Source organism: Dendropsophus ebraccatus, chromosome 6 (assembly GCF_027789765.1).
Source record: "Dendropsophus ebraccatus isolate aDenEbr1 chromosome 6, aDenEbr1.pat, whole genome shotgun sequence".
Lineage (NCBI taxonomy): Eukaryota > Metazoa > Chordata > Amphibia > Anura > Hylidae > Dendropsophus > Dendropsophus ebraccatus.
Window position 1 is genome coordinate 108,800,652 of NC_091459.1, and position 22,660 is coordinate 108,823,311.

General features: G+C 43.2%; 1 protein-coding gene across 2 annotated transcripts in view; it reads right to left on the reverse strand.

The window, feature by feature from the left end:
- Window positions 1-18,785, reverse strand: part of SLC16A14 (solute carrier family 16 member 14) — a 35,427-nt gene extending 16,642 nt beyond the window's left edge. For both annotated transcript variants that reach the window (XR_011363548.1, XM_069973933.1), the window contains exons 1-3: window positions 18,565-18,785; window positions 6,693-6,780; window positions 944-1,211 (exon numbers count right to left, since the gene is read on the reverse strand). Coding sequence is in view for 1 of the 2 variants with exons in the window: in XM_069973933.1 (XP_069830034.1) it covers window positions 944-1,211; window positions 6,693-6,710 (286 nt within the window). In the remaining variant the exon portion in view is untranslated. The remainder of the gene's footprint in view (window positions 1-943; window positions 1,212-6,692; window positions 6,781-18,564) is intronic.
- Window positions 18,786-22,660: the final 3,875 nt, after the last annotated feature.

The following is a 22,660-nucleotide window of genomic DNA, read 5'->3' on the forward strand; positions in this document are numbered from 1 at the left end:
AAACACGGGCGTATTTCATAACAGCCGTATATGTGCAAACAATGGCCGTTTTTGCAAAATAACGGCCATTGTTTGCGCAAACACGGCCATTGTTATGAAATACGGCCATGTTTTTTACGTAGTGTGAACATAGCCTAAGGCTGCATTCACATGTTCAGTGTTTTTCCTGGTCTGTGATTGTGGTCTGCTAGCTACCTCCGTGATCCATGAAAAACCGTCCGTGTTGCTGTCTGTTTTGCACCTGTGTCCGTGATTTTCACTGACCTAGTTAAAGCATATTAAATTACATTGATTACATTACATCCGTGTACATTCGTGAAAAACACGGATCTCATTGATTTCTATGGGGAATGCGTTCCGTTCTGAGTTATGACTTGTCCTATTTTTAATATTGGAGAGCCATAAAAACACTGAACATGTGAATAGCCCAATACAAAGCAAAGGGCTATAAATTTATCCCAATACATGGATCCGTGTGCACCGACAGCTTCACCCGTCCCATGAAGTTCTCAGATGTTTTATGATTGCATGGATCCATGATCCGTGCCGTTAAAAATTAGGACGTCATTACTCGGAATGGAAGCACGGAATGAATTCCCCATAGAAATCAACGAGATTCATGTTTTTCACTGATGTCACATACGTGTACATCTGTGAAAATCACGGATGTGATGTAATCAATGTAATTTAAAATGCTTTACAGGGATCTGTGAAAAACACTGACAAAACGGAAGCAAAATGGATGACAACACGGACGGTTTTGCATGGATCACAGAGGTAGCTAGCAGACCACAATCACGAACCAGGAAAAACACTGAACGTGCGAATGCAGCCTAAGTTTCCACTGTTTAACAATATTAGTAAATCTGCTGCAATGCTTTATAAAAGTATACATCATATAGGTTTAGCATTTACATTCCCAGCCAATTGTGCAGTTCCATACCTACAATCAGAGTAATGCCCATAGTCAGGGAGCTGACCCACGCCGTCAGACCTCTGCTTTGATTGAACTCTTCAAGCCACTCCATGTTAAGAATCCCAAGTGCCATCTGGGATCCCATAACCAATAGGTGGACAAGGAATGAGGACAGTACAACCATCCATGCCCATCCGCCATCAATGTTGGGGTTCACCTTTGGCTTGTCTGCTCTGCCTTTCATCTTTTTGTCCAGTTTTTTCTCCATTTTAGCTCCTTCACTGCACATCTTGACCTATGTCGGAGTACACAACATGAGCAGGTCATCATATTAGAACAAACAAGAGAATGTCACTAGTGATGTAAATACATCTATATGCAGTCATAACTAAAAAAAAATATATTTTTACAATAAACAACAGGCAGGGGTTTGCACAGGGGGAAATTCAAAATGTATTCTTGTTTTTCTTACAAAGCCAGTGACGAGAACATAAGTCACAATGAAGCTGCCTTAGGCTAGGTTCACGCCAGATGAGATAGACATTTTTTACTGCACACTGCATAAGAATCATACTGCTCAAACAGGATACAACAGGGTGCCACAGGATGTCTGTACAACTGGATCCTGTTGGCACTGACTTCTGTATGCCTTCCATCACAAGTATATGTTGGGGAATGTTCCTGACCTACTGTGTATGTCTAATCGAAGGCTCAGATGTCATTGTGAAGATAGTCTTATTGTGTAGTGTGGGTGTGCTTGGTCTCAGGATCCCATCTTGTAGACACTGGTCCACTCACAGCACTTTAAAGCTAAGGAGGAATAAGGGATATTGCCAGAACAACAGAAAGCCAAGCCACTGTTTGGAATAACCAGATCAGAGTGTTATTTACCATGTCCTCATTTAACAGGATTATATCATGGCCACAAGCCCTAACACTTGTAAACTGGGCAATGAAAAATAGACCAACAAAACACAACAATCACTGAACTCGGGGAGAACAGCGAAAAAAATCCAATGAAGTACTCATTTACGAGTCTCCACTGACTGTCCCCTAAAAAATTTAAATGTGCAAAGAAGGGGTCCGTTGAGTACGTCATTGGATTTTTTTCGCTGTTTAGTGATTGTTGTGTTTTGTTGGTCTATTTTTCATTGCCCCTGTTAGCCAGAATCCTACTCCACACTGACGAGGGGCAAATACCCTGAAACTGCAGTCTGTGGATGGATACCCAGCCTTGGTAACCCTTGTCTTATGTCGTTATACTCGCCACAGAGTTAGACTTTGACTTACAGGGGCCACCCTGATGTTTCCCTATTTAGGTCCCAAAGCTCGCAACAGAGTGAGGACCTGAGGGACTACGTATCAGGGTGGTTTGGTGCTCTCCCCACTAGGAGTCACCCCTTGGCAACGGGCTTCCTTCTCTGGAAAGAGGGATACCATTGCTCCCACCAAGCCAGAATTCTGCTCTACACTGATGAGAGGCAACACCCCAAAACAGCTGTTTACAACAGTGGATGCATACCCGACCTTGGTTTTACCCTTGTCATTACACTGACTTATAGGGCCACTTAATATGGTGGTTATGGTGTTCCCTTACAGGAGTCATCCCTTGGCTGGGTCCTTCCCAGAGGGATATCTGACTAGTCTTGTTTTTCAAGACTCTTAAATGAGGCTCCACAGGCTCTTCTTTTGCATATTCATGTTTCCCAGGGAGCAGTGCTCCAAGGATTTCACTGCATTGAACACTTTAACCAGCAGCCGGCAGTGTTATTCTTGGCTGGTCTCCCTGAGATAAGCGATCTGATACATATATATATATATATATATATATATATATATATATATGCTGTATACATAGTTCAATAAACATAGAAAGGGTTAGTGGGGTATCCAGTGGTCTGTGTGCATAAAGATCTAACTAAAGGGTCCTTGGAAGTCTGGCAGAGAGCAGACAGGGGTGTAATCCAAATGTAAGGTGTGGGGATCCAGCACCAGGCAGTAAAAACAATGTACAAATCTTTATTCAAGTAATTTACAATCACATGTAGAGAGTCTTTTAGCTCCCTCATCACTAACGCGTTTCAAGCCCTTGTGGCTTTTAGGTGCAGTTCTTAGGTAAATATTCAGTTAAAGTGTCACTGGCGTTACAAAATTTTTTTGATATGTCACAGAGACATGTCAAAAGTTTTTATTGGTCTGTGTCTGAACAAGAACGGGCAGGGAGAGGACCATGGTGCAGCGCATCCACTCTCTGCTCTGAGTTAGAAAAAAGAGTCGGTCTCCTTAGGGCACCTTTATAAGCCAACTCTTTTTTTCTAACAAAGAGCGGAGAGTAGACACACTGCAGCACAGTCCTCTCCCTGTGTGATCAGACCCGGACCGATCAAATGCATATGACATGTCAAAAGTTTTTTGTAACAACAGCGACAGTTTGAAAACATAAAAAACAACCAGGGAAATCTCCACAACACATATTCAGAAACCAGGATTAATGTACAGACATGACTGATGTGGAGACATCTTAATCAGAGAGAAACTCAGGCGGCAGTAAGAAGAAACTGCTACACAGAAGCAAATGATGACAATGATTTACAAAAACCTCTGTATAAGGGCCGGTTCACACTGAGCAAACACGACGCAATTCCGTGGCGGAGAATCCCTGCTGCTTTGAGTGAATGGGAGAGCGCGCGCCTGTCCGCTGCCACCGCTCTCCGCTCAAAGAATGAACATGTTCATTCTTTGAGCAGAGAGGAGAGGGAGCGGACACACTCTCCCATTCACTCAAAGGAGCACACTGAGGAATTGCGCCGTGTTTGCTCAGTGTGAACCGGCCCTAACAGTACAAAAATGGAAAAATATGTCTGTGAATATACCAGGGTAAGCAAAATAAACTATTCCAGCTCTGGAGGGCCTTCTGCTGCTCCAAATGAGGTGAGATAAGACAATGGGCACTTCAGATGATACGCTCACCACGTATTAAAAGGGTACTCTGGCAAAAGGAGGTATGCTGGAAGTTGTAGTGCACAAGGAGGTATGCTGGGAGTTGCAGTTGTGCAGCAGCAGCCTCCCGACACAACTCCCAGCATACCTCCTTGTGCACTACAACTCCCAGCATACCTCCTTGTGCACTACAACTCCCAGCATACCTTCTTGTGCACAACAACACCCAGCATACCTCCTTGTGTCCTGGAAGGGGGGGGCGGGTGACGGATGGGCATTCCCTGCAATGGTTAAGTCACCACAGTCATTAGCAGTGGGGGCCTGCTACATAAAGTAGCAGACCCCTGCTGCATATGAAGCAGCTTGGGAGGGGTTAAATGCGGCATGTACACAGTAAAATAGCACAAGCGATCGCTAAGTGCTGGCTATTAGATGTTGGCACTGATGGGAGTGGAGAGTGGGCCGGGCAGAGGAGGTGACGCTAGGGGGCTGGGGGTGGCACACAGAGAACATGGCAGGCGCTCAGCTAGCCGTCCGCTGTGTTCTCTGCACTGTGCTTTATGTTGAGCTGCACTATTACACAACTTAAAAATATACCAGGAAATCCTGGTACTAAACCGTTTTTTCACCAGCAGTCTCAGTATTAGTATTGCTATTTCGGTGCATTGTGCATCACTAGTCTATTGATGCTATAGCTGAAGATAAGGCATTATATGAGAATGTTTGATGCATAACAAGAAACTAAATATTAAAAATCTAAATGATGATGCATAAAACACTCGCTGATATGGGGCATAAGAAAAAAAAATGTAATAAAATGAAGGAATAAATGGTGCACGAACTGCTCCAGGATACATGATGGCTGGGATGCCAGAAATAATAGAAGCAGCATGTCTATGGCCTAACAACTGAGGTGACTATATAAATCTCAGCAGTAACCATCAAACAAACAGCCTGTTATCTGGCAAGATGCCTGATACAGAATAAGTGCAGGGGAATCAATTCTACACCACAACAACCACATTATATATATGGCACCAAATGGAAAAAAGCTATCTGAATCTACAATATAGAAAATAAAAAAATAACAACAAGGTGAGCACACACCACAATATATTATAGGGTATAATCCCTACAGAAACAATATCAGAGTATCAGCAAATCCAAACTAAAACTGAAAAATCTTGATGCTTCACGGTGTAATATATTCTTATATATAAATCCTATTCCATAAAATCGAAACCATGCAAGAATGCCTCTCTTTACCTCTTTATGTCTACAGCTCCTATGGGGGCTAATGTGTCTCTATGGTAACAGACTACAAAACCTTGGTAGTCTAATTCTATAGTCATATTGCCCTAACATCTCCCCTCATTAGGTCCACCACATCTCAACAACTACACTTTCTAATTTAAAGAGCATGTACCACCAGGTACATCCACTTTTATCTGAACCCACTGATCGAACGGCGCCGGCACGGGGAATTCGGTGCCGCGGTCTGTCTTTCGGAAGACAGAAAGACAGACCGCGGCCCGGTTCCCGCACACGGAGCTGTTCAAGCACTGGAGGTAGGCCGGCCCGCCCCCAGTGGGAGGGAATTCCCTTCCCTGTATGACGCTGCTCCGTTCATTCCCCGTGCCGGTGCCGTTCAATCAGTGGGTTCAGATTAAAGGGGATGTACCTGGTGGTACATCCTCTTTAAGTGGTGAAAAAATATGCCATCATTTCAAAGATACCTGCCCCTGCTGATGTACACAACCAGCTGTTCCTGTAACTCTACTGAACACAAATAGGATCTCGATAGGAGATATGTTCTTTTAACTCTGAATAAACTCAAAACTGCAAAGCTGGAGGTCTGCTTGTATATTCGCAAAGGCTTCATGCACACGTCAGAAAAATGTACATTTCCTGACCCATAGGCTTGTATTGGGCATGGACACCCTTCAAGATTTTTTCTGAAGGTTGTCCATTCCAGAAACTATAATGATTATAATGAGAATAATGATTGACCTATTGGAGATCAACCAAAACACTGTGGAGTCACCATCACGTTTCTCAACATCAGTGAATCTAGGAACATTGCCCCCTGGGAAATCAAATATGAAAAAATACTGCGGAGACACCATCATGTGTTTCTCAGTGTCAGTGAGCTAGCCAGACCTTCTACTGGGAAGGAACAACCAAGCCAAGGGGGGTCTCCAGTCAAGCAAACCACCTTCCAACAAGCCACAATCAAAAAATGACAGGATTTGCAATATACCCCAGCAAGGTATCCATCCACAGACAGCTGTTTCACGATGGATAGCTTGCTGGGGTGTTTCCCAAGTCCTCTCATCCAGAATTCTGGAAAGCTCCAGATGCACATCCTGAATTCCAGCTGCTAGCCAGCCCATCTCAGTGTCATCACTTTGGCAAGTACCGCCAAGTGCTGTGCCTGGTCTTTTATCTGTATGCACTCTTGATCAAGAGTGTATTCAGTTAAATACGGCAGAGTTTTACAGGGCAAGGAGCCATTGGCTCCCTGCCCTGTCAATCACTCTTGTGGCTGGAAAGAGCATTATACCTCTGGTCAAAGGAGGCCATTTTATTCCCCCCCAGTGCTGCAGCATATAATTGAAGTCATTTGTGCAGTCAAAGAACAGGAAGAGAGCGAAAGAAGCCTGAGGAGAGTATGGCTTTTTTATTTTAATATCTTTAGTTTTTACGGTCAGGAAATACTGATAGTTTTCTGAAGCCTCCTAAAAGGCTTTCGGATCAGTATTTCCTGACCATAAAAACTGATATGGATGTATACATAGGGCCTTATATCCAGTGATAAAGTATAACATTGTCTTACCTTTTGCCTCTGTATCATTCATGTGACTGGCACGTCCACAGGTTAAAACACCCGAGCTGATTTAGGGATCATTGTACAAGCAGGGAATCTAAAGGAAAGGTGAAAGATTGGACACACTTTTATTACACTTGGAAAAAACACTGATTGGCGTTCAAATGTAGAAATGCATAGACTTCTCAGAAGTTCATGGCCAAGGCAGGTTACAGAGCATAGAGATGCTGCAGCATCTGCAGAGGGCGGAAGGCGTCACAGAAATATTGATAATCTGAAACAACTGCAGAATATTTAGACCGCCAACAATCACTAGAATGAGGGGTAAAGAGCACAGCCGAGCGCTGATTTTCCCTGCTTTCTGCTTGCCACAGGACATGGTCGCATAGACTTTCTATAGAAGTCCATCACGGTTGTGCAGGCTGAGATTGAAGTTCATTCTGACATTTTGACCACATTGACTGTCTGGGCTTTATCATGTGATCAGCATAACCAGGCTTCATCACAGGTTCTTTTCTTGTCATAACTGATCTGATTAAGCCTGGTAATGCTGATCACATGACAAATTCCAGACAATTTAGATGCAAATACAGAGCCCATATAACAGACTAAGGTTGAGTGACCACATTTGGTAATCAATGCAGAAATCCTAGGTTCATGTGCTTTATTCATTCAATTGTATGAGGATTAAGAATAGGAACAATTCCTGAAATGACTCATCTTTCAATAGTGAACGAGGCAAGATTTGAAAACGTACTGTACAAAAAACCTCTAAAATCCTGTGAAGAGTGTACCCTAAATAGTAAAGAAGGGTAATCTTTTGACACGTTATGGCGGGAGGAATATATATATATATATATATATATATATATATATAGCATATATATATATATATATATATACATATACAGTGTGTACTCCATAAGCTGCAGCTCCTATTTCCAATAATTCTGGAACCCTAAGTTCAGTTGTGGAATCCAATTGTTTTACTAGATATTGGACATTCCCATAGTTTTCCCATAATGTCTTACTTTTAGTTTAAAGGGGTCTGCTGCACATAAAAAGTTAAAAGTTAAAGGGGCATTCCACTCAACATAAGTTTTGATATGTTACTGCCTATGGTGAGACTAACAATTCATTCTGTACTTGTTATTATCTATTCAGTCTCCTTCCCCCAGTTCTGAGTTGCTGTTTGTGAGCCTTTCTCTCTGTCTCCCCCATTCTTTCCCTGGCAGGCTGTATCTGCAACATTGTAGCTTCTTTGTAATACTGGGAGCAGGGCCGGCATCAGCACCCAGCTAACTAGGGCAAATGCCAGGGCCCACAGCTCCTCTAGGGGCCCACTCCCGTTTGTTACTACATTTTTTTGTTAGTAAAAAAGAAAAAAAAGTGTAGTAACAAAGGGGACTGGGCCCCTAGAGGCCGCATGTGACAGTTAGGGGCCACGCCGATACATACTAGGGCCCCCGGGCACCTGTCTTCCTTCACAAATCTTCCCTACAGCCGAGTAGGAAAGGACCTTTGAGTGTGTAGGACCTTTGATGATGTCACGGGTCATGTGATCGGACACCTGACCTGATAGAGGGCAGCACGGTAGGCTCTGCAAACTAAGTGTTCTGTATGTGCTGGTTTCTAGTTGTTTTGTGTATAGAGGTCCTGCTGTAATATATATATATCTATTACAGCAGGATATATATATGTTACAGCAGGACCTCTATACACAAAACAACTAGATATCTGTATCTATCTATCTATCTCCTATCTATCTATCTATCTATCTCTTATCTATCTATCTCTTATCTATCTCCTATCTATCTATCTATCTCTTATCTATCTCCTATCTATCTATCTATCTATCTATCTATCTATCTATCTCCTATCTATCTATCTATCTATCTATCTATCTATCTCCTATCTATCTTCTATCTATCTATCTTCTATCTATCTATCTATCTATCTATCTATCTATCTATCTCCTATCTATCTATCTATCTATCTATCTATCTATCTATCTATCTATCTATCTCTTATCTATCTATCTCTTATCTATCTCCTATCTATCTATCTATCTCTTATCTATCTCCTATCTATCTATCTATCTATCTATCTATCTATCTATCTATCTATCTCCTATCTATCTATCTATCTCCTATCTATCTATTTCCTATCTATCTATCTATCTATCTATCTATCTATCTATCTATCTCCTATCTATCTATCTCCTATCTATCTATCTATCTCTTATCTATCTATCTATCTATCTATCTATCTATCTATCTATCTATCTATCTCCTATCTATCTCCTATCTATCTATCTATCTATCTATCTATCTATCTATCTATCTATCTCCTATCTATCTATCTATCTATCTATCTATCTATCTATCTCTTATCTATCTATCTTCTATCTCTCTCTGTCTCTCTGTCTCTATCATATAAACATGGTGAGACCCCTAGTTCTCCTATATACAGGTCCTGCAGTGATGTTCAGTGTGTATGTATATATATATATATATATATACACTGTATATCACTGCAGGACCTGTATATAGGAGAACTAGGGGTCTCACCATGTTTATATATATATATATATATAATCATGCTGGTGCTGCTAGTTCTCCTGTATACAGCTCCTGCTCTGTGTGTGTGCGCATGTATATATATATATACACATACACACACACACACAGCAGGAGCTGCATGCAGGAGAGATCAGGAGATACAGGAGGAGAAAGATATGCAGCAGCCGCATGTTTCTTTTGCTGCAAATCTTTCCTCACCTGTCTCTCCATGATTTGCTCCTCAAAGGGGCCCGCCGAGACTCTGTCGCCCAAGGGCCCACAAAAAGCTGGAGCCGGCCCTGACTGGGAGGGATAATCACAGTGAGCTTATTAGCAACTTTACCTCAGATTAACCCTTCCAGCATTGCAAAGAATCTATAACGTTGCGGTTACAGCCAGCCAGGGAATTGTTTACATCAGCTGTCTCAGAAGGGGGGGGGGAGGGGGAGATGGAGAGGAAAGGCTCACACACAGATTTTTGTGTTTTCAGCAGAAAGCAGCAGCTCAGAACTGGTGGAAGGAGACTGAATAGATCATAACAAATATGGGAGGAATTGTTAGTCTCACCATGGACAGCCACATATCTAAAGTTATGCTTGAGCGGAATACCCTTTTAGAGTTAACTGGTGCTGTACACTAAGACATTGCATCACCATAATAAATGACCCTGAAAATCTGCAGCAGACAGTCATTGCCATGTAATATGTAATGTACAAACATATATAAAACACGCTTACCTATACACCCATGGGTAATAGAGTTGTGTGAAGATTATACCAAGAAACAAAGGGCACAGATTAAAGTTCATGAGGGGCTGCAATGTGTCACATATTAGTTACTGCTTGCTAAACATTCTTTACCCTCCATCCATAGTTCTTTATACCCTGGTGTGCCCAGATGGGTGCTCTCCACCGTACATCATGGGTGCTCCTCACTATTTACCGCACATGTAACTGCATAATACAAGCATCATGAAGTCATGTGCTTAGACAGAGCAGAAAACCCTTTAAAAAGCAACCAAATCATGTGAGGGTTACAGAAAGTCATACAATCCTGGATTCATTCATAGATGACAGTGATAATGATACACTGAATATAATAGGTATAATAAACAATGATGCAGAGAATATTACATAATACTACTACATTATATCATAATAAATGTATCATATTCCACAAATACTCTGGGTTAAATATGCAAATATATAAGCGATGCAAATGGATATGTACATGCTATATAAAGCTATAAAACAGAAAACATAGCATATGAGAACATTCAAGAAAAGTTCTTTTTTGTCTGATATGAAAACATCCGAAGAAAGTAATAAAAAACATGTGATTCCAAATGATCCGACACTTTCTTTCCCAGGTTTTGAAGAAAATCTAGATTTCTATTTGAAATATAATAAAAAAGTATAATAGTAACTTCTTACCTGATACCAGTATAACAATGGAGGCCAATGAATGGAAAGATCCCCCTGCATCTAATGGTTTTATAAGGGAGCAGCAGTGTAGCAGACTGTATCCTCCCAGAATTGGGATGGACACAGACCATGTGTAAGGGATGCTGGGGTGTAGGGATGAGCACTGACAACACAACGTCATCAGCACAATACAAAGTCCATGCTTGTCTATTTTAATGGTCAATCCAATGGCAAAGTAAAATGTTAAAATATAAGACAGACATAAGGTATGTATAATGATTTTCTAAGATTTTATAGACTTCTTCTAATCTGCGGTGATAAGGAATTTCTCTGGGAACTTGTATTCCAAAGGGAAAAGGGACAAGTGATGTCATATGTGTCATTCAAAAACAAATACAAGTCATGGAGTTCTGTTATTGTGGTTTATACCTCCTTATAGTAGCAGATAGTAGGGCAATCTTAAAGGGGTTATTCAGCGAAAATCTTTTTCTTTTAAATCAAATGGTTTTAGTAAGTTATTTAGATTTGTAATTTACTTCTATTTAAAAATCTCAGGTCTTCCCATACTTATCAGCTGCTGTACATCCTGCAGGAAACATTGTTTTCTTTTCAGTCTGACACAGTGCTCTCTGCTGCCACCTCTGTCCAAGACAGGAACTGTCCAGAGTAGTACAGGTTTTCTATGGGGATTTGCTACTGCTTTGAACAGTTCCTGTCCTGTGTCAGACTGAAAAGAAAACAACATTTCCTGCAGGACATACAGCAGCTGATAAGTGTGGTAAGACTTGAGATTTTTAAATAGAAGTAAATTACAAATCTATATAACTTTATTTGAAAAAAAAAAAAAAAAAGATTTTCACTGGATAACCCCTTTAAGATATGTAAGATGCCCTATGATTGTCAAAATAGTTGGTGCAAAAGTAAGTCCTTCTAAGTTTCATATGACATGACCTATTTGTCCATTGCACCAGGACAACATTTTTAATAGTGATAAGGGTTTCACATCTGCAATGTCTGTAGGAACTTCACATTACTTACTATTGGAAACTGAAGAGACAAAAGCTGCTATGCAACTGCAGTGTAACCTGATCATGTGTTTTCACCCTAAAGCAGCCCTCTAAATTGCAAGAGCACTTGTATAATAGTCATCACTAGTAAATGGAGCGAGCAGCCAGAGGTATGTGATACTAGTCACATCTGCTTGCCTGTCCGCACCAGATGAGTCACACATGAGTCAGGTTAGAGATGTTCTATGTAATTCATACACTACTAAAGAACCCCTTTATTATAAAACACAAAGGAAATGAACGTGATGAAACCCTGCAAGCTATGTACATAGAGTATCATAAAAACAAAGGGCACAACTCCATTGTATCCTGGAACCGGCCCTACCTGGTTTACCCTCAGCCTTCCCATTGTCTCTGGTGTTTGGATTAGGTACAGCCATCCTTATTAATATCATACAGCATATCCTTCATGTCTAGTCTGCCTAGAGGCTGAATACGTATACAATTGTCTTACAAAACCCACTGGGCACACAGGGTACAATGTTCAGCGCTTCACTCATCCATGCAGGCGTCATTTATTAATTTTTATAGCATAATGTAAAGCAGAAAAACAGGGCTGACCTTTCACCCACTTCCCTATGACATGCCCTATGCTGAAACAGTGACAGACAGGGCGGCCTGTAACACTGACACTTGGAGTCAGCTAAATGTTAGGGACTAAAGTCTCCTCTCCTGCTCATCCAAAGGCTTCCCATGTCCCCTCTCATCTTCTCTCACACCAAGCTGACCCCCCACCCAAATACATGAAGGTGCACATACTCCGGATACATCGTCATGGGTCATGTACGGAGCGGAGCTAAATTTCGGATCATGCCTTGCCAGTAAATGTAAGAATGTAACCAATAATGCCAAAAATCAGATTAGGACAATCTACTTACAGAGGATGGAGCGTTTCCTGCTTTTCTTTCTGCTAAAATACTATAAAAAGCAGAACTACATTGCACTAAATGACATAGAATGTTCCCCAAAAGTAGCAATAGGGCCCAGAAGAAGCGCACAGTTTGGGGCTAGAATAAGAGACAGCTCGGATTCATACCATATGTTGCAGAATCTTTTGGCTGCCTAGAGCAGTGATTTTCAACCTTTTTTGAGCCGCGGCACACTTTTTATACTTAAAAAATCCCAGGGCACACCACCAACCAAAATGGCACAAAATGACACTAAAACAGTACATATTATACATATAGTTAATAATATAGATTCTAAATGTACTTATACTCACTCAGTGTGAAACCTGGGCCTGTTTTCTTCTCCCCCCTGTGCTTCTCTCCTGTGCTTCTCTCCACCATACTTCTCCCCCGTGCAACTCTCCACCATGCTTCTCCCCCCTGCTTCTCTCCTGTGCTTCTCTCCCCCATGCTTCTCTCCTGTGCTTCTCTCCACCATACTTCTCCCCCCTGCTTCTCTCCTGTGCTTCTCTCCCCCATGCTTCTCTCCTGTGCTTCTCTCCACCATACTTCTCCCCCCTACTTCTCTCCTGTGCTTCTCTCCACCATACTTCTCCCCCCTACTTCTCTCCTGTGCTTCTCGCCACCATACTTCTCCCCCGTGCTTCTCTCCACCATACTTCTCCCCCCTGCTTCTCTCCTGTGCTTCTCTCCCCCATGCTTCTCTCCTGTGCTTCTCTCCACCATACTTCTCCCCCCTACTTCTCTCCTGTGCTTCTCTCCACCATACTTCTCCCCCCTACTTCTCTCCTGTGCTTCTCGCCACCATACTTCTCCCCCGTGCTTCTCTCCACCATACTTCTCCCCCCTGCTTCTCTCCTGTGCTTCTCTCCCCCATGCTTCTCTCCTGTGCTTCTCTCCACCATACTTCTCCCCCCTACTTCTCTCCTGTGCTTCTCTCCACCATACTTCTCCCCCCTACTTCTCTCCTGTGCTTCTCTCCACCATACTTCTCCCCCCTGCTTCTCTCCTGTGCTTCTCTCCAACATACTTCTCTCCCCCCTGCTTCTCTCCACCAAACTTCTCTCCCCCCTGCTTCTCTCCCCTGTTTGTCCCCCATCCCCATGTTTCTCTCCCCCATCCCCAGGTTTCTCTCCCTGTCTCTCCCCCCCTGTTTCTCCCCCATGCTTCTCTCCCCCATCCCCATGTTTCTCTTCCCCATCCCCAGGTTTCCCTTCCCCCCCTTCCTCCTCCGAGATGGTCGCCGCTGCTGTCCGCCTCACCTACTAGCCGCCAGTAGGGCCCGGACGTGCTCCTCCAATCAGCGGAGACCGGGAGCGCGGTGCACTGCGGCGGGCCGTAGCGCACACGTTGATTGGATGCGTGCATCACGGCCCGCCTCAGCGCACCACGCTCCCGGTCTCCGCTGCTTGGATAGGAGGAGCACGTCCGGGCGCTACAGGCGGCCAGTAGGCGAGGCGGACAGCAGCAGCGGGGCGATCTGCAGGGGCACCATAATTTGGGGAACTTTCCTCGCGGCACACCCGACCATGTGTCGCGGCACACTAGTGTGCCGCTGCACACTGGTTGAAAATCACTGGCCTAGAGAACGCTTCTCTCCTGTGCTTCTCTCCACCATACTTCTCCCCCGTGCAACTCTCCACCATGCTTCTCCCCCCTGCTTCTCTCCTGTGCTTCTCTCCCCCATGCTTCTCTCCTGTGCTTCTCTCCACCATACTTCTCCCCCCTGCTTCTCTCCTGTGCTTCTCTCCCCCATGCTTCTCTCCTGTGCTTCTCTCCACCATACTTCTCCCCCCTACTTCTCTCCTGTGCTTCTCTCCACCATACTTCTCCCCCCTACTTCTCTCCTGTGCTTCTCGCCACCATACTTCTCCCCCGTGCTTCTCTCCACCATACTTCTCCCCCCTGCTTCTCTCCTGTGCTTCTCTCCCCCATGCTTCTCTCCTGTGCTTCTCTCCACCATACTTCTCCCCCCTACTTCTCTCCTGTGCTTCTCTCCACCATACTTCTCCCCCCTACTTCTCTCCTGTGCTTCTCGCCACCATACTTCTCCCCCGTGCTTCTCTCCACCATACTTCTCCCCCCTGCTTCTCTCCTGTGCTTCTCTCCCCCATGCTTCTCTCCTGTGCTTCTCTCCACCATACTTCTCCCCCCTACTTCTCTCCTGTGCTTCTCTCCACCATACTTCTCCCCCCTACTTCTCTCCTGTGCTTCTCTCCACCATACTTCTCCCCCCTGCTTCTCTCCTGTGCTTCTCTCCAACATACTTCTCTCCCCCCTGCTTCTCTCCACCAAACTTCTCTCCCCCCTGCTTCTCTCCCCTGTTTGTCCCCCATCCCCATGTTTCTCTCCCCCATCCCCAGGTTTCTCTCCCTGTCTCTCCCCCCCTGTTTCTCCCCCATGCTTCTCTCCCCCATCCCCATGTTTCTCTTCCCCATCCCCAGGTTTCCCTTCCCCCCCTTCCTCCTCCGAGATGGTCGCCGCTGCTGTCCGCCTCACCTACTAGCCGCCAGTAGGGCCCGGACGTGCTCCTCCAATCAGCGGAGACCGGGAGTGCGGTGCACTGCGGCGGGCCGTAGCGCACACGTTGATTGGATGCGTGCATCACGGCCCGCCTCAGCGCACCACGCTCCCGGTCTCCGCTGCTTGGATAGGAGGAGCACGTCCGGGCGCTACAGGCGGCCAGTAGGCGAGGCGGACAGCAGCAGCGGGGCGATCTGCAGGGGCACCATAATTTGGGGAACTTTCCTCGCGGCACACCCGACCATGTGTCGCGGCACACTAGTGTGCCGCTGCACACTGGTTGAAAATCACTGGCCTAGAGAACGCTTCTCTGCTGTAATAGATGGCTAGCTGGGTGTATTTGTAACAGCTTCTACAATTATTGATGTCAATGAGACATTACTAGCTGCTGCCAACAGATATACTGTGTGATTGGGAAATTATTGGCACTGACAAGTGGGCAATGTAGGCACTACTTAAAGGGGTATTCCACTCAAACATATCTTTTGATATGTTGCTGCCCATGATGAGACTAACAATTCCTTCCATACTTGTTATTATCTATTCAGTCGCCTTCCCCCAGTTCTGAGCTGCTGCTTTCTGCTGTAAACACAAAAATCTGTGTGTGAGCTTTTCTCTCTGCCTCCCCCTCCTCCCCTCCCTTCTGAGAAAGAAGGGAGTGGGAGGAGGGGAGACAGAGAAAAACTGTGTCCTTGTAATTATAAAAAAAGACTGGTTGCAGTCACTAGACTCACTAGAAAGAAAATGATCAAACTCAGATAGAAAAGTCAGCTTGCTGCAAGACTTAGCATATCCCAGGCAGATGTAAATAATTACAGACAGGTCTGGTTAGACTGTGGGTCTTGTCACAAGGGGGGTGTAAAAGTGCTTTCCCCCTAGCGTTTAAAGGGGAACTCTGGTGATTTTTTTTTTCTTTCAACGGAAGTGGCGTCAGTATGGCAGGTTTCAGCAGGATAACACACACAGAAAGGGTTTACCTGGAAGGTCTCCTCCAGGTTGCAACACTCCCATAGCTTTCTGGTCACCAGATTTATTGCCAATCATTTATTATTTAAAGGATCATATAAAGTATTTAAAGGATCAGCTAGGCCGTTAGCATATGAGTATGCAGGATCAACAGGCCCAGCTGTAACATCTGTGGGCAAATGTGCAGCATATGGAACTTGTATCCTCCCTGTACAATGCTATCTTGTATCCGGGCTAGAGGCGCCCATTAGGGTACTAGAGCCTCCTTCCAGTTGCACAGTTTTCCCCAATAAACTTATGCTTTGCAATTATTTGCATTCGTGTGCGCCCGCATCCCAATTCACAATAGGGCTATGTTCACACAACGTCAAAAATAGAAAACAGGTAGATGATTTTGCTATTTAAAATAACGTCCGTTTTTGCCGCTATTTAACTTACTGCACTGCAATGCATTGCGATCAATGGGAAAACGGACGTTCAATGCACACAATCTAACGGACGTTTTTACCCAGACATCAAAATAATGATCATGACAATTATTTTCAGACGTCTTTTGCAAACAGCAGACGTTTTTTATTAGTTGTTCACACACAGTTTTTCTTTTGTCACCGTTCTTTCTCCGTTTTTACTATTAAATTCAATAGAGTTTTCTATTAAGCCGCATCCAAAGGCCAATTAGTAACCCCAAACTAGAATATTGTACCAACAGCCGTCATTGCACTAAGGGGAGGCCAGACTGCTAAATGACGTCCGTTATTTTAGACTCAAAATAAAGGACGTCATTTTAAAAAGAGCTGAAAAAAAGGTTGTGTGAACATAGCCTAGCACACAATAGAGCGTGCAACCGGAGCCGCACTCTCCATTATGTGAACTGACAGTTCTGTGCGGCTGCTATTCAACGAATAGAGGCCACAGAAAACTGACATTTCAGTTTTTTGTGCGACCGCTAGGAATCCCAGCTGGACTGTATATTATGTGTATACACTCCGGCCAGGATTCCCTCTGACTTTAATTCAATGTATCTTCTCTATTAATCACGGCCGTTGTTGCAATTTGCAACAACGGCCGTGATTAATAGAAAAGATACCTTGTGTGAACATAGCCTAAAAATAACACTGCATTTATTATCTATCCATAAAATATAGGAGAAATACAACAGACAACTGACAGGGAGCTTAAAATGGCCCAATACTGACAATATTGGAATAAATGAGCACGTGTCTATGTGCTGGTTCTACTGTGCTGTGTATACGTGTCCTATTGTAGTCATTAGGATTTCATTAAAAAAAACAAAAAACCTCCATTTGCACAATGGCTCTGGAAACGGATCCATGCCCTATGCCTTGCAGTTGTTTTGCCTCATTGACTTCAATAAGGAAAAACCGCGATATACCAGATTGTACGTAAGAATCCAATTTCTGCAATGCGGTTTTTCATTAACGCAGTTATTGGATTCTATTCTATAACCACTTCTTTAGAGGGAGATCCCAGTCATAGACATTTATAGGGATGGGTCAAAACAGCCAAGAACTGACTAGAAGGAGGAAGAGGGAGCAGGCACCCATCATGCTTTGTTGTTGTTTCTGTAACTTCTACATAACAGAGATGATAGATATAGATAGTGTAAGGGCAGAATGGGGTCAGCTAGTATAGTGTCTGGGGCCATAGGGATATACCCATCCAATACAACACAATAGGAAGCATCTCCTGGCTGCTCCTCTTATCCTACAGTAACCTCACTGTGCTGCCCACTGGCAGGAGGTGTGAGCGCCCCCCTCCCCCCTCTGCAATATCACACCTAGGGATACTGGCTGTTACACTATACACACTGTACACTCATATACTTTAGGTTACAATAGAGATACATAGACTACGTTACATTATAGATGCTATTCATTCATATACAGAGATGCTATGTGTCCATATACTGTAGGTTATAGTATGAAGTGTATATTGGCATGTGTGTTCTATTGTATACATTAAGACACTGTGTGTGTTGCATTGTATATATGAATGTTATGTGTGTGTTATATTGTATACATTTATGTGTGTACTGCATTGTATATATCTATGTGCTGCATTGTATATATGTATGTTGTGTGTGTTATATTGTATACATTCCTGCATTGTATATATGTATGTTATGTGTGTGTTATATTGTATACATTCCTGCATTGTGTATATGTATTTTATGCGTGTGCTGCTATATATATATATATATATATATATATATATATATATATATATATATATATATATATATATATATAGCACTTGTTTCTAAATCTGTATCTGCACATGTGTAAATATTACTGATACATGCACATTCCAGCTGTGATCCTATGTATATAATGGCAGCCAGTATACACACAGACACAATGCCCTGGCACACACACTGGCAGTGCCAGCAGCAGCAGTACATGGGGCTGTACCTGGTCCCGGCTGCACAGATGCCCCTCTGGACCCTCACGATCTCCTTCTCCATATACAAGTTGCAGGCACCATGATCCCCGGTGCTGCCCCGGCCGCCCTGCGGAGGGAGCGCCAGCCTCAGGTCATCCTCGTCCTCCGGCCTCATTACCGGCTCCCGGGGTATTATCGCTCCGCTCCGGGATCACTGGGCTCTCATATACCGGCTAATTCTGGTTTACTGGGGGAGAGAGAAAAATAGATGATGGATCCTGCAAACGCCTCACAAGCGCCCTCTGCTGGTCACACGGGGTACTGACATCCTGATAACTGGTGGATTATTTAAATGATGATTGATTAGATAGACAGACAGACAGAAATGATTGAGGAGATAGATAGATAGATAGATAGATAGATAGATAGATAGATAGATAGATAGATAGATAGATAGATAGATAGGTAGATAGATAGATAGATAGATAGATAGATAGATAGATAGATAGATAGATAGATAGATAGGAGATAGATAGATTATAGATAGATAGATAGATAGATAGATAGATAGATAGATAGATAGATAGACAGACAGACAGAAATGATTGAGGAGATAGATAGCTTGATAGACAGATAGATAGATAGATAGATAGATAGATAGATAGATAGATAGACAGATAGACAGATAGACAGACAGACAGACAGACAGACAGATAGATAGATAGATAGATAGGAGATAGACAGACAGAAATGATTGAGGAGATAGATGACCATCTTGACAATTTTTCATATTCTGCTTAGATTTTATCCCTCATTTTGGTACTATTTATTTTGCTATGTAATGTATTTACCACCACACACCCACACACACACACCCCTTTAAAACTACCCTTAAAGTGTCACCATCGTTTAATTTTTTTTTTTTTTTGCAGAAATCAATTTCAATCAATTCAATCAGGCAATTTTAAGAAACTTTGTAATTGAGTTAATTAGCCAAAAAATGTATTTTTATCATGAAAAAGCAGTTTAAGGGCTCGTTCCCACTGAGCAAAAGCAGCTGAATTTCTGCGCTGAATCAGCGCTGAAATTTCAGCCGTTAAAATAGGTGCAGAGCTAATTTTCATTGTGTTGAATGGAAATTCTGCTCTGCAGTTCACACAGTGGAATTTCTGCACTGAACTAATCCGCTTTCCGCCAGAAGAATGAACATGTTCATTCTTCCGCTAGCGGAAGCCTATACAAGTCAATGGGGCTCTGATTTTCTGTTTCAGCGCGGAATACAAGCGGAAATTACTCGCTGAATCAGCGCGGAAATGGGGAAAAGGGGGGGAGGAGGATTCTAGTATATATTCTGGTATAGTCTAGTTTACTCACCAAATACTCGCTGAATTTCAGCGCTGAATGCATGCGGATTCAGCGCGGATTCCTCGAGTATTCCGCGCTGAATTTGTCAAGAGCTGATTACAAGCTGAACACTCTCCTAGCAGAATACGCAGGGATTCTGCTTACATTCTGCTTATATTCTGCTCGGAATTCAGCGTCAGTTGATTTCAGGCGGAAATATTTCCTTGCGTAATCCGCTCCTTTTGCTCTGTGTGAACGTAGCCTAAAGCTCTCCCCTGTCTTCATGATTTTCTATGGAGAGGGGTGGAGGGAGATGAGACACCAAAACAGGACAACAGTTAATTTACATCTACATCACCAGCTATCTCCTTTAACAGTCAGCACTGACCTCTCTGACCTCTGAATACTAGCTTTCACACAGGTCCTGCTGTGTAACCCTTTGTTCACTGCTCTGTGCTGGCAACTAATATCCCTCCTCCCCTCTCCATAGAACAGACAGGGCTCCACTGATGTAAAAGAGTCGAGATTTCCTGATAATGAGCAGTGAATAAGAGAGAGGAGGGGGAGGGGGGACCTGGGAAAAGGCTTTTTGAATGCAGATAATGGCATATTTGCCTAATAAACCCAATTACAAAGTTTCTTAAAATTGCCTGGACTATTGATTTCTGCAAATAAAATAAAAACGACAGTGACTCTTTAACCCCTTAGCGACCCATGACGTACCTGGTACGTCATAGCGCCGCGGGGGGTGTTCAGAGCAGGGTCCCGCAGTGCCTCTATTAGCCGGCGCGGGTCCCGTTGCCGCGCTGGCTAATTAAGCACTTCAATGCAGCTGTCAAACCTGACAGCTGCATTGAAGTGCTTTATGCCCTGGTGTCTAGTGGCACAGATCTCCCCTCCGCGATGCGATCGCAGGGGGGAGATCCGTTATTCTGGCCGGCCCGGGCCTCAGCGTCGCAATGACGCTGATCCCGGTTTGGCAATAGATTGCTGTAACCTGCAGCAGGCCATAGCAATCTATCACCGATATGATGGATCATTGCTGTGTATATACACAGCATTGATCTCTATGAGAGATCAGTGCTGTCTATATACAAGTCCCCCAGGGGGACTTCTAGTTTATGTAAAAAAAAAAGTAAAAAAAAGTGTTTTTATTAATAAAAAATCCCCTCCCCTAATAAAAGTCCAAATCACCCCCCTTTTCCCATTTTATAAATATAAATTATTAAATAAACAAATAAATAAACATATTGGGTATCGGCGCGCACGTAATCGCCCGAACTAATAATTAATCACATTCCTGATCTCGCACGGTAAACGGCGTCAGCGCAAAAAAATTCCAAAGTGCAAAATTGCGCATTTTTGGTCGCATCAAATCCAGAAAAAATTTAATAAAAAGTGATCAAAAAGTCGTATATGCGCAATCAAGGTACCGATAGAAAGAACACATCATGGCGCAAAAAATGACACCTGACACAGCCCCATAGACCAAAGGATAAAAGCGCTATAAGCCTGGGAATGGAGCGATTTTAAGGAACATATATTTGTTAACAATGGTTTGAATTTTTTAAAAGCCATCAGATAATATAAAAGTTATACATGTTATATATCATAGTAATCGTAACAACTTGAGGAACATGCATAACAAGTCAGTTTTACCATAGGGCGAACGGCATAAATGCAAAACTCCCCGAAATCAAAACAAATTCGTTTTTTTTTTTTCAATTTAACAGCGCAAATGATTTTTTTCCGGTTTCGCAGCATATTTTATGGAAAAATAATGCCTGTCATTGCAAAGTACAATTGGTTTCGCAAAAAATAAGGGCTCAAATAAGTCTCTAGGTGAAAAAATGCAAGCGCTATGGACTTTTAAACATAAAATGGAAAAAGCAAAAGCGAAAAAACAAAAATTGTCTTTGACCTTAAAGAGGACCAATCACCTAAATATAACTATCCCTATTATGACAGTACATCTCTCCCTAACTCTATTCATGAAGATACAGACTGCATTTGCAGTCTGTATCTTTATACTTTACCTGATCCTCTGTTCCCTGGCTGTTCCGGTGGGCGCCGCCATCTTGATGACGTCACTTGCGTTCCAGCGGTGCGTTCCAGCGTGACGTCATCAAGATGGCGCCGCCGCCGGAACAGCCAGGGAACAGAGAATCGGGTAAAGTATAAAGATACAGACTGCAAAGGCAGTCTGTATCTTCATAGATAGACTTCATGAAGATACAGACTGTATTTGCAGTCTGTATCTTTATACTTTACCTATCCTCTGCTTCAGTGCCGCACGGCCGGGCGCCGCCATCTTGATTACGGGCCTTGCGTTCCACCGCTGGAACGCAAGTGACGTAATCAAGATGGCGGCGCCGGCCTTGCTGCACCGAAGAAGAGGATAGGTAAAGTATAAAGATACAGACTGCAGAGGCAGTCTGTATCTTCATAAATAGATTAGAGGAAAGGGACTAGAAAATACACAGCGATCTTGCGCTGTATAGCGCGAGATCACTGTGTATTAACGGAGCGGCGGGCAAAGGATCATGGGAACCTTTCCTGCCGCTCTGCATGACGGGAGTTTCCTGTCTCGCGCCGGCTCTTTTGAAAAGAGCCGGCTCGAGACAGGAAAATAAAAAGTGAATAATTAAAAAACGTGACAATAAAAATAATGAATTATATTTACAAATGTTAATAAAATGATGATTTACATCTAATTAGGGAAAAAAATTTTTTTAACTTTCGTCCATGATTGGTTCTCTTTAAGGGGTTAAGATCTATGGA